This window comes from Lycorma delicatula, chromosome 6 (assembly GCF_047948215.1).
Source record: "Lycorma delicatula isolate Av1 chromosome 6, ASM4794821v1, whole genome shotgun sequence".
In the NCBI taxonomy this organism is placed as follows: Eukaryota; Metazoa; Arthropoda; class Insecta; order Hemiptera; family Fulgoridae; genus Lycorma; species Lycorma delicatula.
Genome location: NC_134460.1, coordinates 93729637 through 93748916, shown reverse-complemented (window position 1 = coordinate 93748916; position 19280 = coordinate 93729637). Strand labels below are relative to the sequence as shown.

General features: G+C 29.3%; 1 protein-coding gene across 2 annotated transcripts in view; it reads left to right on the top strand.

Annotated features, from left to right (window-relative positions):
- Positions 1-19280, top strand: part of LOC142326032 (meiosis-specific nuclear structural protein 1-like) — a 608636-nt gene that overhangs the window by 588572 nt on the left and 784 nt on the right. For both annotated transcript variants that reach the window (XM_075368124.1, XM_075368123.1), the window contains 3 exons: positions 2761-2887; positions 15079-15282; positions 16693-16877. In XM_075368124.1, the coding sequence (XP_075224239.1) occupies positions 2761-2887; positions 15079-15282; positions 16693-16877 (516 nt within the window). The remainder of the gene's footprint in view (positions 1-2760; positions 2888-15078; positions 15283-16692; positions 16878-19280) is intronic.

The window sequence follows — 19280 nt, the reverse complement described above, 5'->3', positions numbered from 1 at the left end:
ATTCAAAAATTATTTCAGACTGCAGTATTTTTTTTTTTAAATCAGCTCAAAAAGAGAGCTGTTTAACCACTGGAACCACTGTAAGGTATTACTTCAGAGGATGAATGAAAATGATATGTATGAATGTAAATGAAGTGTATTCTTGTACAGTCTCAGGTCAACCATTCCTGTGATGTGTGGTTATTTGAAACCCAACCACCAATGAACACCATTATCCACAATCTAGTATTCAGATCCCTATAAAAGTAACTGCCTTTAGTAGGAAAAATCAGCTCGCCTTATTGTCATATAACCAACCTCATGAACATTTTCAGAGCAGTTGTCATTTTATCAGATTGTTGTTAAAAAAAATTTTTTTTTTTTGTAATATTAGAAAGAGACATTGTCTTTTTTCAATCATTTGACATCATTGATTATTTAAATTAGTCTTGTAAACTGTTTCTGGTTATTAGAACTATATTTTTGGCTGTTAATACACTAGTAAACTTGAAATAAATGATGAATTAAATGTATAATTTCTCTTTTCCAGTTATTTTTATTAAATTTCAGCTCATTATTTATTATATTTCATTATTATTTTTTATTATACTGGGTGATTCAAAAACGACTTTATAAAATTGAAAGCATTTAAAAATTTATTTAGATAACTTACATTTATTTAGATTTGGTTGAAGCCTCATTTCATAGAAAAACACATCAAATTTTGACTCGCATAGCTCAGTACCAAATTTGGATAAATGGATAAATTTACTGGTGCAGAACGTGCTCGCTGTGTGTTATGGTTTCACAATTTGCAGTCTGCAACTGCAGTTAACAAATTTTTGTAGAGTACAATAGGGAGCCCCCCCCCCCCCCTGTAGGCATACAATTTACTCCTGACACCAAACCTTCATTTAGATAGAATGTTCTCTTAAACATACAAAATCACCAGAATGCCCACACATCCCTGAAGCTGCTGTGGAACAGCTTGGAGAAAGCTTTGCACGTAGTCCGAAGAAATCAACTTGACTGGCGTTCCACAAACAAGTGTTTGGCTCATATTATGTAAATAATTGCACTTGAAGCCATAAAACCTTACAATGGTTGAACACATTACAGGTGATGACAAAGTTGCTTGGCTGCAGTTTTGTGTGGAAATGATGAATAGAATTGCAGATAACTTTAGACATTGTAATTTTTAGTAAGAGTCAAAGTTTCACATCAGTGGCAAGGTGAACATCTACAAATGCCGAATATGAGGTAGTAAAAACCCTCATGAAACTTTTTAGCCCGTTCATGGTAGCACTAAGGTCAATGTTTTTTGTACACTAAGCAAACAAAGACTGTATAGCCTTCATCCAGGAGGCAATTATAAATGGTATTGTTTATTTGAACATGCTTCAAAATTTTTTTAATTCCTCAGTTAAATGATGACTAAGATTGATGCTATTACTCTCAGTAAGATGGGGTGCCACCCCATCCATGATTTTCTTGAAATTCAACTCCCAGGTCGGTGGATCGGTTGTGAAGGTTCAATTGCATGACCACATCGCTCTCCAGATTTCATCCCACTAGATTTTTTCTTGTGGGGTTTCATTAAAGATCGAGTTTATGTACCACCTTTGCCTGATGATCTTGTTGAGCTAAGACTTTGAATTAACACCACAGTTGCAGAGGTAACACCCGACTCTCTGGCTACAGTCTGAAATGAAATTGGTTTTAGATGGGATGTATGTCGCATTACAGATGGAAGCCATATCAAACCAAAGTGAATGTTGGGTGACAAACGTTTTTTATGAAATGAGAGCTCAACCGATTCTGTAAGTTATCTCAAATTTTTATATGCTTTTAAAGTTGTGAAGTCCTTTTTGAATCACCCGGTATATAATCTTTTAAGGATACATTTAAACTTTTTATTAACTTTTAATATTGATATATCTAGCATTTTATAAAATGGGTTTTATCTTTTTAAATATTACTTACATAACTGGATTTTCTTTGTTGTATTTGTATGCCTGTACATGTTCCTGATAATATTTTTTTTTAATTTTTTCTGGTCTTAAATTTGTAAAAAAAAATTTTTATTTATTTTTTTTTAAAGTTTTATAATCTGCTTTGCTATGAATAGTTGAACTCAATTTATTTATTTATTTCATTTTTTATTACTTGTTTTATAGCTGGTTAGCTATTTTTGCATAATGTTAATGGATGTTATAAGTTATAGATGTAAAATTTTTATTTGTCTTTAATAAATGTATCTTTCCATATTTCTTTCTAAATTTTATTTTATGTGTGCATTTTACACTACGTAATTTTAATCATACTACTATTGTACTTGATATTTTTTGGTGATATGAATATTTTGACCTATTATAAATTGTTGTAAAATGATTTTTTATAAAAATTTCTTGTAAATTTTTTTTGAAAAATTGGCGGAATTATCTTCAGTTAAAACAATTTAAAATTACATACCCTTGAAAAATCACATATGTATAATAAAAGGAGTAATGAAATATGATAAATGACCATTTGAAATTTAACAAAAATAATTTTAACAGAGAAATTATACATTTAATTAATCATTCATTTCAACACTAAATTACTGGTATTAAAATAAACAGCCAAAACTACAATTGTATTATTAAATTATTTTGTATATTTTTTATGAAACATATTAATTTACCTACAGATTTATAGCATAATTAAAATAGTTACATAATAATGTGTTATATTAAAATTATTTTATTTTTATTTATTATAGTATACATTTTTTCTTTATAGAAAACTGATTCAATACTGGATTGAGAAAGATGCTAGAGATCAGCAGTTAGCAATGGAAGAAAAATGTCTAAAAGAAACATTTGAAAAACGGAAAAATATAGTTATTGAGTTTATTAAAGAAGCACAGGTAATTATCATTATTTTATTTTTAGTCATATTTTATTTAATGAGTATAATATATAATTTAATAATTTTAATTATTTATATTTATTAATAATTTTGTGTTTGTATGATATTTACTTGCATTTTACCCCTCATTTTTAAAATGTGAATGAGAAGATTTGCAAGTTTGAATAATAAGTTCGGATGAAATATTTAAATATGGGAAATGGTAGAAAAAATGTTTAAATTCTTAGTAATATGTAATGTTTGATTGTATAAAGTATAAAAATAATGAATTGTACAGTGACTTGTACTTTGGTGTACAGTTTTACATAGATAATTTTTGTTTATTTTTTTAAAGATAATATGATTCGTAGTTCCACACCAAAAAAATTCACAGGTAAAACGTATCTTAAAATAAAAACAGAGCCAAAATATATAACAGTGATAGAAAGTTTGTTCATTCTTGAACTTTTTTTAATTCAAAATTTTCACTCCTTTTTGCACTTTCAACATTTCATAATTGTAAATCATAATTATAATTTTCAGTGACTCAAACCAGAAACTCTTCTGTTTTGTCTAATGCAATAATTAAATTAATGTATTAAATAATTGATTGTTCAAAATATTTGTGAGAAATATGCTTGATTTGCATGATGCATGATGATAAGTTCTAAATGATTTTAATAGAAAGTTTTTTTTATTATATATATATATATATATATATATATCTTATTATTGGTGTCAGACTGTTAAGGTTTAAAACTAAAAATCTTTTAAAGCCATCAAGAATACTCATAGGCTGTTTTTTTTTTTGTTTTTTTTTTTATTCTAAATATTATACGTAATATTATCTATGAATGAACAATACAGCTATTCAAATGTAAGGAGGTTTTAATTGTGTGATTGCATTACTTCTTCCCCACTTCCATCAAATCAACAAACATATCTTCTGCTTGAAAAACTATATAATTAGGTAACTTCTACCTACAGTATTTATTAGAGTACCTCCCGCACTTTTTTTCTTGGAATTGGAGAGAAAAAATAAGGGTGCCAGGCTTATTTGAATCATAGCCTTTAGCCAGGATAATTTATGTAAAGTAAACATTTTCTTAGACGTACCTAAATTCAATCACATAAATATAGTTACATTAGGCTTTCGTTTATCAATACCGGATGCCGCTTATACAGAATACATCCTTAATTATTAACTTCCTGTTCATATTAATGATAGGAACGAAGTTGCGGAAATTTTATAAAACTGATTCATTCTGTATAGGCTTCATCCGGTTCTAATGAACAGTATCAGTTACCCATCGTCGTCTTTTCTATTTGCCATAGTTATTGTACTGTTTTTATATGTTGACGGTTATGTGTATTTTATCGGTTTACTTTATCTTGTAAAGTTTAATACGATGATTTATTTTAATTACGGCATTAAAATGAGTATAAAAGGATAGTGTTTACGATCTTTTACAGTAAATGAAAAACTTTGTGTTATAGAAGAGGCTGAAAAAAATTGAAATCGGGCGGCAGGAAGAAAATTTGACATAGATGAAAGCTGCATTCGTGGCTTAAAACCAAAATACACACATAGAAAAAAAATTGTATGACTTTGTTATGGAAAAAAGGAAATGCGGTTATGCTGTCATGACAGAAATATGTCAATCATATGCTCATGAAATCGCTAAATCATTGAATAAAGTTGATTTTAAAGCAAGCCATGGATGGATAACACGATTTTTTTCACAAAATGATTTGTCAATAAGACAAAAGACAACCATTTCTGAACAACTTCCAGACGCTTATGAACAAAAAATATTACATTTTCACAAATACATAATAAATCTTAGAAAAGATAAAGGCTATTTGCCTTATAAAATAGGAAACGCTGATCAAACCCCCATATATTTTGAAATGCCATTTGACAAAACTGTAAAAAAAGTGTTACGATTCGCACTGGTGGTAATGAAAAGCAAAGGTGTAGTGTTGTGCTTTGCATTACTTCTGATGGATCAAAAATACCTCCGTACATTCTTTTTAAAAGAAAAACTCTTCCTGCCGTACAGGTAAATGGAGTTATTATCAGAGCACAGGAATCAGGTTGGATAGACGAAACCTTAATTTTAGATTGGATCAGGTGTGTATGGCAAAAGCGATCTGGAGATTTACTTAATAAAAAAAATACCGGTATGCTAGTAATGGATAGTTATTGAAGGCATACAACTGATAAAGTGAAAGACATTTTAAAACAGGATATGACAGACCAAGTAATAATTCCAGGCAGATTGACATCTCTGTTGCAACCACTAGATGTCTGCATTAATAAACCGTTCAAATCTTATTTTTTTATTATTATTGCATTAATTAACCGTTCAAATTAAAACAACTCTACCGTAAATGGATGGCTGATGAAAATTTCTTTCATGCGCCTACAGGAAGAATCAAACTCACAGATTTTAACCAGATTTGTATTTGGTTAAAAGATGCTTGGGAAGGTACTTCCATGGAATTAGTAAAGAAAAGTTTAAAAAAATGCGGAATAGCTAATGAACTTGATGGTAGTGAAGACGATCACCTTTGGCAGAGCGATGTGGAGACTAACGGTAACTCTTCTACAGACATTGACAGTGACAGTGATTAATTAAAAATAAAATCCCATATTAAAAAGTGTATTGAAATGATCCTTTTCAACATGATATTTTCTTTTCGTTTTACTGGCCTACTGATTCTGAACTGAACCAGTACTTAAATATTTAATATAATATTAAAGGTAATTAAATATTAATATTGTAATTTAAATGAACAAATTTATTGCTTTACTTTCTAAATATTTTCGTATTTATGTATTTTTTTATCATATCTGTTGCACTTTATAATACTGATATATGCTCTTTTTTTTGGATTTTTAGTCCGAAAAAACGAATTGCGGGGCTTATTCAGGGGCGGGGGGTACTCGAATAAATATGGTATTTTAACTAGTAATATTACATGGCATTTTAATTTTTCTTATCCATCTGAATAACTGATATACCTTTTGAGTTGATAGAACTGCCTTGATGAATTAGAAAATACTGATGTTTTATGAGCATTCTGTAATTGATATAATAAAAATACATGTTAGAAGAAAATGTAACATAATAAACTGACTATAATGAAATATTGGACATTTAGTACTTTTATCTTTGGAAATTCTTTCTGATAGTATAATTATTATTCCCATAGTATATCCCATTTCATCTTATAAATCAAACTATTAAATAATAGATAATTTAATATAAATCAAATTATTTTTGGCTGGCTTTGAATTCTTCAATTATGATGGTCATGTCATAATACTGCAATATTTCATGGCTGACTGATTATTTTCTGTGTACTCAACTAATTTTAATTTAAAGCTTGCACTATAAAAATTGTTTCTTCTCATTTTATTAGACGTATGTAAATGAAGCTCATAATTTTAAAAACTACATAACTTTTACAACAAAAAAAATTTAAATATATTTATTATATTAAAATGACACATACAGAACTTTGTAAATTTTCTTTATACAGAGCAAGTTAAAAATATGGAAATCCCTCAACAACTTTAAAACCATTCTAGATAGAATACTGTAACTTTCAGGATAAGGTACCAGTCAACTACTTTACCTTTTGACAAGAAATAGAATTTCAACCCTTTCTTGGAAGATGGCCCAGGGGTTATAACTCAGATATTTTAATTGGTAACCCTATTTGTGTGATACATAATTTTAAAGGTTTCTTTAAGACAAGAAAAATGGTATAAGTACAATGTCTGTACACAAAATGACAGCAGGATAAAGTTTGAATTTTTAAAATTACAACATTTGGTAAGTTCAAATAGTAAAATTAAATAAAAATAAATTAAACTGAATTAAATTGAAATTTAATATAATTTGAATAAAATTTATTTTAAAAGAAAAAATAATTTTTTTTATATTTTTAACACAAAAACTATTTTTGTTCCAATTTAATGAATAAATAACTAAAATTATTGTCACTTAATCATGCTGATCATTCATGGTCTCTTACCATTGTGGAAAAAATTAAGCCTATTTCATTGTTGTGTAATATTCCATTTGGTTTTATTTACCTTTACCATGTTTTTGAGCCTGCTGTAATGTAATATTCAATGTCTATATAATTTCTACTCCATCATAACTAGACTATAAATGTGTATGATTTAATTGGGAAATGCCTCAGAAATTGTTAATGGTAATTTTCATGAATGAATTAGTCACATCGCGAGAATATTCAAGCCAATACCTTTATATACGCTTACTGTCTAGCATGCAAATGTTTGATTTGTTTATATATTGATAAGTACTAATAAAATTGTTTTATAATTAAAGCACATGGTCATATGTATAAACACTGAAACACAACCTCGTACATCTCTATTTAAAAACAAGATAGCACTTTGATATGTTAATGGTTGTTATATTCAAAATCATTATGATTCCAAAACCAACAATATATTTTCACATCATAATCTGATAAATTTGTGAAATAATGTTACGGAATTTTTAAAAAACAAATGAAATTAAATAGTAAATTTTGAATGCTTTTAAGATTTCCTACAAGTTAACGTTTCATGTATGTTATATCACTTTACTTTTGAAGTTCAATTAAAATTTAACAGGTAATCATAAAAATATATGCATACAAAATTATTAATTTTTGTATGAAACTTTATTACACCAGAGACTAATGTAAGGGTGTGAAAATGTTTACGGTACTGGCATTCCCAGGTTTTCAATAATAATCCAATTTTGTTAAATTTATTTAACTTTTCCCCATTAATAACAATCACATAACATTGGTAAAAAGAATAATATATGTCCTGAAATTCGATTCTATTCCTATCAATGCCAAGCCGATAAAAACTAAACCAGTGACAATTCACATTCATCCTCTCATATGTCAGGTAACACTTACGTTTCACCACCGCCCCTACAGATCAGATTACTTCAGAAACTAACCCATCAGTTTAATGCATTTTCCTAATCACTCACTAGTAAAAATACAATTGGCTCATCAAAAAGATACTATGACACACCAATTACAGTTGTAAAAAGAACTGACCAATGAAAATGCAGTAAATTCCAACCAATCATAATCCCTTTTTTTTAACTAATAATAAGGTATGAATAAAACTTATCAATTAGTATACAAGAAATTTTCCCGTTAAAATACAGACTGTCCATAAATGTTATTAACGCTATATCATGTACAATCCTCAAACTTTGTATTTCATCAGACAGAAAGGCAGATAACCATCCAGAATACAATTAATTGTGACCAAACTAAACAGAGAGTATTATCATCACCATTACTTTATCCAATAAACATACCCAAAATATTTTTAACTAATCCAAATCAATTTATGATTGAATATTTAGATATGTTTACACAGTCAACTGTATGCATAATAATCACGAGAAGTCTGAAAAAGAAGCAGAAAACTTAGCATTTAGATCATAAACACAGCATGACTGAGTAATAGCTAGTTTTGGTTACACTGGTCAACATGATTGTTTTCTCATGAAAACCAACAGGTGTACTTCATGCAGTTTTTATCCTGTTTTCAAATAAGAATTCAAAATTTCCATCACCCACAGTATGTTATTTTATTTTTTTTAAATATTTCAAAACGTTTTTCATTCATTTGTCAATTTTCAAGTAAAAGCTCCTAGAGAATATGATGGGACCAAATGAGCTAACTCAAAAGGTAGCGTTGCTACTATTGTGCAGGTTCAGACATTTCTAGACATGTACAAACATGATCTAGTGTAGCACACATTCATCAGAATGAGATGCCAGGTGCAGATAGTATTGAACCAGTAAACATGTTATTGTGAGTGCTTTGTCTGTCTGAATTATTATGTATTACATATTTATAACTTTATTTAATAATTTTAATTAGTCGTTAGTTACAAAATGCATAGAGTTTGTTTAAATCATCTTACTAATTTTTGTTATGTATGTGGTGGAGTGACGCTTAAGTTCTAAAGGCAAAACCTTACTCCATTACTAAAATACTGTTATGAACTTTATTTTGGGTCTAAAGTCGGGGACTAAACAAGAGCCTGGGCCTCACATATCTGTTGTTTCATGTTCTAGGCTTCTCACTCCATGGAAAAATGCCACACACTACATGCCATTTGCTATCCCTATGATTTGGAGGGAACGCAAAGATCACTCTTCTAACTGTTATATCTGAACAAATATTAAAGGCATTATCTCAAAATCAAAACATACAGTGGTGTACCCTGACTTGCAATCTACAATGAGATCACTTACACACTGCAAAGAATTGTCCATACCAAAGCCTCCAGAACATGTAACATTAGATGAAGAGAGCTCAGAGTCTGATGGAAATAAGGAAGAAAAAGAAACAGATTCGGGTGATACAACTTTTGAACAAAGCAGTTCATGTGAGACTCATTTACTGACTCAAGAAAATCTTAACTATCTCATACATACGTGATTTAAAGTTACATAAAAAACAATCTGAAATGCTTCCTGGCTAAAAGAATGGAATCTTCTTCAAAAGAATACAAAGATATGTACTTATCATAACTGTCATTCTGAATTTAAAGATTATTTTTTTTTGAAGAAAATGGCTTAGTGTTTTGTAATGACATTTCTTCTCTTATGGAGATACATTGTAATGAACATAACTCAACAGAATGGTACTTGTTCATTGTTTCCTCTAAGGTTAGTTTAAAAGCTATGCTTCTGCATAATGGCAATAAATCCCCATCAGTATCTGTGGCTCACTCTGCTAGTATGAAAGAAACATATGAAAACTTTAAATTTATATTGCAAAAGCTTCAATATGCAGTGTATGAATGGAATATTTGTGGTGATTTGAAGGTAATTGCACTTATTCGTGGTCTGCAGCCTAGTGGTTCACAAAGTACTATTGTTTTTTTGTGTGAATGGGATAGTAGGGACAGAACGGTCTGAACACAAATCACTCATTCCTGAACAAAAAAATGTGAAGCATGACCCATTGTGTAATCCTAAAAATGTGTATCTATTTACATTCATTACATATCAAACTAGGATTAATGAAGAATTTTGTCAAGGTCATGGACAATAATCCTGGTTTCATGTTCTTAAAACAGAAGTTTCCTAAAATTATTGATGAAAAAATTAAAGAAGCAATATTTGTGGATCCACAAATATGCATGAAGAAAAGTTTGAGGAAATATTGAATCCACTGGAGAAAGCAGCTTGGCAAACATTCAATAATGTTACTCAGAGTTTTTTAGGAAATTAAAAGGTGGAAAATCATTGTCAACAATCTTATAACATCTTATAAAAATTTGGGCCGTAATATGTCCTTAAAAGTACACTTTCTGTACCCGCACTTAGATTTCTTCCCAGAAAATCTTGGTGCAGTAAGTATTGCATAGTTAAGAATGCAGAAAGTACTAAAATGTTTGAAATTACAAATGCCTGTTTCTCAGAAACCTTGCGTGACTGGGAAAACCAATATTATATTTGAATTCAGGAGAAAAAATACTATCATAATCACATATTTTTCTTCCTGAGACAAAAACTATCTTCCTGTTTCAAAAGGAACAGTATCAAAAACCATCTAACAATTACGGTTTGTTTTAGAGAAACAGGGAGCATTAATAATAGGGGAAAACCAGGGATGCCTAAATCTGCTACAAATAATTTATTGAGAATCCTCATTTCTTGACTTGAACAGCAGCACAAGAACATAACATTAGCCAAAGTTCAATGATTCAAACATTAAAAATTGAAAATTTCTAACCCTTCAGAATTCATCTGGTGCAAAATCTTAATGAAGATAACTATGATTGAAGACTTGAGTTTTGAAAAATTATGTTGAACAATATTTGTGCAGATCCTAATTTATTAAACCACTTAGTTTTTAGTGATAAGGCCACATTTTTTTTAAATGGCGATGTAAATCGCCATGTTGTTACTTTTTTCCTTACCACTGAGGTTGACCTGCGTCGAATACATTGCACAACCTCGGCGGGTGCCTCCCCTCAAACCCTTCGAGACCCCACGGGATCCGACAAAGTTGTGCCCCACAGGAGTCACTCACCTAGCAGGTCGGGACTCAGTCTTTACTTTGCCAGGCCTCAAGCCAAGTCCCACCTGTGAGGGAGAGACCCAGCTGGGACTACAGTCTTTTATGTACCCACAAACACGAGAGGTCCCCGGTCAGTCACCAAGGGCGGCCTGTCACAGCGAACCACCCTCTCATCAGCAGGGCTGCCCTCAGAAATCCCTACCTGCAGATCACTCACCATCCCATTCCCTAGCTTCCTTTGCTTTGGTAGTTATTATTTTTGTGACCATTGTTGCAACCTGGTCCAATTCACGTGTACCTTTCATAATAAATGGGACAGTCTCTTCTGGTGTAATATTAGGAAGTCCCATTCTTGACAAACCTCATCCCATCTCCTACAAATACAGATTGTATGTTCTGCTGTATCATTTTCATCGCAATACCTGTATGTCGGCATAGCTTGTTTGCCAAACTGGTGCAGGTAGGCCTCAAACTCACCATGTCCAGTAAGCAATTGGGAGAAGTGAAAGCCTACCTCACCAAAACTCCTCTGCACAGATCTGACGATCTGTGGGATCAGTTACCTGGTCCAGTTTCTGGTGCTAGACACATCCCAAGCCAGGGATGTCATCCAAGGACTGACATTAATCCACACTGGTATTGTGAGGTACAAACAGTATCCAGTCAAAGCATGAGCAGCCCAAGTATATATGGGCAGGTATTGTTGGTGTACGATTGATAGGGCCTGTATTTATTGATGAAAATTTAAATGCAGTAAAGTATGAGGCTTTGCTTCTCGACCATATCACATTCCAAACATTCAAAACGTTTTTGGCCCCAACTTCCAAAACATTTGGTCTTAACCAGAAAGTTCCCTGCCTCATTTCGGTCTTCAGGTTCGTGAAATTTTAATTACGTTTAAAAACACATTTGGAAGGTGGATTTGCCGAAGGGATCAAATAGAATGGCCAACGAGATCATTCAACTTGTCACCAATGGATTACTTTCTATGGAGCCATTTAAAAAGTATTGTTTATCATAATAAGCCCCAAGATATCGATGATTTACAAAATAGAATTTGGGAATCAGCATAAAATATCACTAGGGAATCAGCATAAAATATCACTAGGGAATCATTGAATAATGCAATGTCATCCTTTTACAGCCAACTGGCACACTGTCAAATAACAGAAGGAGGGCATTTCGAACATTTATTAAAATTAAATGTAAGTAAATAAGCAATCACTATGCTTAATAAATATATTTTTTTAAATAAATATATTTGATAATATCCATTCAAAAAGTTTTTATAAATTTACTATTGCAATAACAGTTCCTTGAGTGTAATGTAATGTCATTTTTTTCAAAATCCAAACTCTATTCCGCCATCATTTTTGGTACAGACATCATACCAATTGTTTATTTATACCATTTTTCTTGCCTTAGTAGACCTTTAAATTAATGTAACACACACATGAAGAGTGTTACCACTTAAAATATGTGAGTTACAACCCCTGAACCACCGTTCAAGAAGGTGTTGAAATTTCATTTCTTGTCAAAAGGTAAAGTAGTTGACCAATACTTTACCCTGAAAGTTGCAGTATTCTATTTGGAATGGTTTTAAAGTTCTTGAGGTTTCCATACTTTTGACTCTCTCTGTATGAATGTTTTTTTTTTCCTGTTGACTGATGTAATGCTATTTTCCATTTCTTTTTATTCTAGACTAATTTCTTAACCTTAGCATATTTATACATCTTAAACCCTCAATTATCTACTTTATATATCCCTATTTCTGTCTTCCTCCAGAATTATTATCTACAAATCCTCTATTGTGAAATTAATTAAACCTAGATGACTTAACTTCCAACCCAGATGGCCAATTAGTCTAGTTCATATCTTCTTTACAAGATTATGCCACAAATTTCTCTTTGCCCCTATTTGTTCAATATGAAAATTTTTGTATCTAAACTTCAAAATTCTCATGTACTACTACATTTCAGATGCATATTTTTTCTTTTCAGTTTTTACTGTCGCCCATATTTTACTACCATAAACATTACAATAATTTCAGTGTATTTTCAAGAATTTCTTTCTAATTCTTAAATCTACAATTGACACTAGCAGATTTAATTTTTGCATGAAAACATCTGGCTGTACCAGTCTACTTTTGATGTCTGTTACTTCATCTATCTTTTCTAATTTGATTTCCTAAATAATAAGAAAATTTTTCCACTATGTACTATATTTTCCTACTTTTATATTTAATTCCTCATTATACTTCCTTCTTTCACATTTCATTGGCTTTATTATACTCTTATTTATCATTAAAAACTGATTACTAATTAGGGATAAATATTTTTAATCTGAAATTGCAAAATCACATGCCCAGGCAAGTTACTGGTGGATAAATAGAACATTAACTAAAATTTATGATATGAAACAAGATGACAGGAACCATATAATGAATGGTAATATATTCTTTAGGCATATTTTAAATAATTAACTTCACTATCTGACTTCAAATATCAGTTCTCCATTCCCAAAATTACTCTTCAAATTGGAAATAGATTTATACTCTACCCTTCTCTACAAATTTTAGAGAAGTGTTAAGTAACCCACATGGTAGCTCATTCAGTATCATCTCACAGCTAAACTGAGAAAGTGCACTGTTTAGAGTAAGTAAAAAATTTCAAGCATGTGTAGTTAAATAACAGGTAATTAAGCAGGAACCCAAATATGCCAGTAAGTATACTTTAATTTTTATAATTATTAATAAGGAGTCCTTTATTAAATTTAAGTTTCTTAAATTATTATTTTATAAATTAAACAACTCCTTAAAGGTTGAAGAAATTCCTTTAACAGATTTTTCTTTTTATGAGGTATACATACAGCCAGATTTTTATTGAACATTTTAACGTAACTTTTTTATTATCAGAAGAATTTTTATGTGTATGTGTGCTCTCTCATATGTTTATAATTGGTGTTTCTTTAATCATGATTTTTGTTCAGAAAAACATGTAAACTTTCTACTATCTCATTTTTATTTCTATTTACAAAAAATTAGTTTTACTATTCTCTTCATTCCAAAACATATTAACATGAATCAGATGCAACATTTTCTTAATTTATTTACAACGTTATTCTCTAATATATGAATGGAACAACAACAGAACTTTTTCGAGAATCATTCAGATATTACCCATAAGTTTTATCAAAAATTATTAAATATATTAAGAGATATTACATTCAAAATTTTGTTGACAGGTAGAAAAGCTTATAAATATAATAATATATGCATTAGATTGTATGTATGAATACAATTTTTGTTGTATCATGCAGACCATTTGCTTATGGATTTGCAAATACAGAGGTAAATAACTATTAAAACTATACTCTTACCAAGATAATTTCCTAACATTCATTAAAACAAAATTAATTATAAAACTATTTATAATAGTATGTTTGATATCAGAGAACATGTTTTACAAACTAAGAGCACTTGTATGTAATGAAATATGTCCATACGTATTGCATATGTTTTAGGATCTATTTGCAGATTTTTGTACTAATAATCAAAATATTGTAGTTTATTATGTCGACAGTGCTGAAAAACGTAGATTCTTAATCCTTGTAAGATAGCATATCCTGAATTTATGACATCAAGTGCAGGTAATTTTCTACAAAACCCACTAAATGTTTTTTGCAGCTTTTCAGATATTTTGTATTTTAAATCCCAAAAAAGGATTGTACAGATCATACCAAGGTAAGTTTACCTTGGTACAAACTGTTTGTACTTTCTAATTCTAAATGAATGAATATTTTGAGAAAACAGAATGGGAATAATTTGATATCATATTAGTTTAAATATGCTTTAGAAAATAATTATCTGAGCCATATTATTTTCTACATAATGTGACAACATCAATATGCATCATCTTTTTCTGTCAAGTTCATTCATTCTCTTATAATTCGTGACTAACCTTTCTCATATACTAACTTTTTAAATGTCTTTTCATTTCCTTCTTTGTTTATTTTCATTATCATTTTTTTCCTTTTATCAGTATCAAAACTAGCAGAGCAATACTATTTGTTAGTATGATTAAAAATATACCTAATTAATAATGTTTATTTTCCAGAAAAGGCAAGAAAATGAACGAAATGTATTGGAACAGTTATCTATAGAAGAACGTATTGCAAAAGATGAGCGAAGGTTCCGTACTGAAATGGAAAATGCTGTTAAACGTAAAATGGAATTAAAATATGCTTATGATGAGCAACGACGTGAAAGATTAGAACAACTACGAAGAGAAAGTGAAATGGATGAACAGTACCGACAACAGGTATATAGCATTTTTATTAGTGATGTTATATGTAATGAAATAAATACTTATAAATGCAATAATAAACTACAATAATTGGTGCAATAATGAATAAATCAATGAAGTTAGACTTTAATGTTAAACCAGAAGTTTAAAATTGAAAATTTTCTTGAGACATGGTAATTTGATGAATTTCTGCTTGAAGCTCAGTGAAAGAAAGTAGTAGCAATAATATAGACAAATATAACTAAAATATTGTTCATTGTTATAAAAAGTATAATTTAATTATATGACGTTTTAAAAGAGTTAATCCAAAATGGTGTACAGGAATGGCTGATTTTAAAATTTAGAGTTCCTATAATATCATGACCAAAATTTTTTCCCACTTAGTTGTAGTAAAGCATACATCAAGAGTGAATCATATTTTTACACGTAAAATCGTTTTATCAAAACTGTAATTGTGACAAACCTAATAAATAATAATATTTCATTTGTTAACTTTGTTATTGTTAAAATAAAAACCATATCATTTTAAACACTGAAGTGTACTTTAAATACCGTTAAAATTTAATTTCAATTAAAAAATATATTTATGAAATAAAAAGAAATGTATTTTATTTCTAAAAGACTCTTTAGGAAGAGCCTGAATTCATTGTATATGATAGATCATGTGTATTGGATTTCTGTTTACAGTCATCAAGTTTTCTTTTAAAAATCTTATAAAACGCTATTTGTTAACAAACTAAGGTTGAAATTACTGTACACGCTTCTTTAAAGCCAACTGTCCTTTATAACTTTTTATTCAGCAATAGATATACAATGTCTTCCATTTCCAAGTAACATTGTACTGTAATTGTAACAGCCAGCTCTTTGGCAGTTGTTACATAATTTATTTTATATATAGAGAATAATGTGTTGTAAAAACAGGGGTTCAGAAGAGAGTTTTATGTCTTTGAGTGACTAAAGATATTTTATTTATAAAAGATTGGCTTAAATTTCACATGCACATCAGAATGTCACAAAAAAATACCATAAAACATCAGATTTTTTGTTGTCTGCAAAATAAAATCATAACCTAACAAAATAAAACTAGTTTTCAATAGTTTAGGAAATTAAAATTGGTCTCTTTAATTATTAAATTACCCTTGTAAATTTTATTCACATTCATTTGTATATTTTAAACACAAAGTAGAGTTATTATTAATGCACAAAATTCATTCTAAGAAAAAAATGTTCAAGACAAGTACTTAACATAAAGAGAGTTTTCTTGTTTCCCCTATGAACAAAAAAAAGTATTGCAATTTTTTTTTATTAGAGAGTATGTCACTCACCTTTCTTTCTAACTTTTAACTTAGCATTAGGTCCTAGATTAGCAAAGCTTTAAATGAGTTTTTTTTAATTATATTTTTATAATTTTAATTATATTTGCAGTTTTTAATGAAATTTGCTGAGGATGAGAGGATAGAGCAAATGACAAAACAGAGAAGAAGGCAAAAGATTATTGAACATAAAAAAGCAGTTGATGAAATGATGGTGGAACGTCAGCGCAGAAGAGCAGAAGAGGCATTTGCATTAAAAGCCATGGAAGAGTATGAAGAACAACAGATTAAATTAAGGTAAAGATTCAATTGAAGCTTTAATGAAGTTATATTTATTACTTTAGTTATTTAGCATATATTTTATAACAAGTTACATATGACTTTTTTTTTTCATAATTCACTCTAAAAAGAATATAAATTTTATTTGAATTTTTATGAGACTGTGTTTAACAATCTTTTTTTCATATTAAATGTGTTCTTTTCTGTGAAATATTTAGTAACATGTTCATCCATCTTAAAAAAGGTTACCAAAGCTCTTAACAATGTAATTGAATAATGTTTTTTTATAAATGTTGTGTGTTCATTTAATTCTTTCTTTTGTCAAACATAGTCTGTATACATATTGTTTATACGTATTGAGATCTTTGTTTTCATGTACAGTGTATAAAATGTCCATGTTGTAGTTAATAGCTTGTCCTATTTCTATGAGGTAGTTTGGAAAATGTAATTCTCTTGTTCATTGCTGTATCTATTCCTTGTATATGTGGATGAATATCTGCCAGTAGTAGTATGTAATATAATCACTACAGTTTAATATATGTAACATGTTCACTGTTCAATAAGGATATTAAGAGATAGCACACGTAAAAATTCCTTAATTTATTATTCTTAAATAACTTATCAGGTACAAAAGAGCAATTCAGATTAAATATAAAATTAATTTAATAGCAATTGAATTATAAATACCAAATTACAATTCTGATTTATTAAAAAATGTTTATAATAACTAATAGAAACTAATATTAAATTAACAAAATGACTATAAAAAAAATCAACAGTTCTTTTTATGCAAGTATTATTCACTTTTACTGTTTACAAAAATAATTATCTTGCACTTTATATATGAATAGAATGTCACTTTAACTCCCGTTCACAAACAACTCACAAAACAGCTTCTTGTTTTCAGTCACTGTCGAAAATGGAATACTAGTGACATACTCTTTACTTGTTTGGTACCAAACACTTACTCTGAATGCTCCCGCACACTGTGATCACTTTTATCACACACTGAGCTGAACTCAAACTTGTTCCCAGTTGGTCCCCAGCAGTATTTACATCTCCTGATCTGCAGTACCAGTACTTGACCAATCCTTTTGATTGTTCAAATGTAATAATTTTTATTGTCTGCACCATCTATGCTTTTCTGTAAATCCTTTTCTACAAAGAATTTCTTTGTCATTTCTCTCTCTTTCTTCTTTCTGGAAGCTTCTCTACCCATTACAGTATATTCCTACTGTGTTAAAGTGTGATTTTTTTACTTTTTTATATTATATTATTTATTTTATCTGCTATTGTTTTGAAAGCAAATAATGGCCTTCTTTTCTGCAAATGTAGATAATTTCATGTGACTAATGATTGATTTATGTTTGTGTTATGTATTTTCTGTCACTAGGTGTATTTTGGATTTATTTTTATTTTTTTGTATTTTATGTAGCATGTTTTCTACTAGTATAAGTATGAATTGATAGCCATTTAACATATGCTAAATATTTTATTTATTGTTTTAACAGTTGTATTAAAAAAATATTAAAACCTATTAAGTGATATAAATAATAAATAAAATAGTGATAATATTTATAAAATAAAATGTGACCATTAGCATAGCAGTAACTAACAATAGTGTGTTATTAATTCATACGGTAAACTTTTAGCATTTTATCTCTGAAAGCATGTTGTGCTTAATAAATTTTGGATATCTACTTATTTATAATATAAGATTGGTAGCTTTACTCTTCTGAACATTTTTATAGAATGCATTGTCTATTACCATTACATGTTAATTCAAAAGAATAGGTATTAATTTTTTTGCAGCATTTTGAATATTTTTTTAAAAATTCTTTTCACTAAGATAATCACCATAATTGGAACTTGATTTCTTTATTAAGAAACAACCTGAAATGAAACTCATTTCATCTTGTAGATGTAGCTTAAGTCTTAACTCTTCTGAATAAGGAACTTTAATTTCTTTTAAACTTCTCACTTTATATGACCAACTTTTACTCTGATTGTGGCTACTGTAAACATAAATTCATTGATGGAGACAACTGGACAACTTTCTTCCCTAGATTTCCTAATTTTTTTAAAGGAATTATAAATTTATGCTCTGCTGTTATATTAAAATTGACCTGATGGCAATTTTTGTCACTAAAACCCCAACTATTTTAAAACTTGGCTTAAGATGACTTTTCCTCCAGAGAATAATTTCTCCTCCTTAAGTTCAGAGACAACCTTCTAAAGTATATACACCATTCTGTGATAATTTCCTCTAATAAGAACCTTGTCAAATTCATCTTTTTGTACTGGGCATATTAAGCTTTTTTAACGAAAGGTGATAAATAATGAATTGTCTTGTTTTACATCATCCTAATCCTTTTTAACATATTAATACACACTTTGTGGCTTTTGAAACTTGCCCTAAGG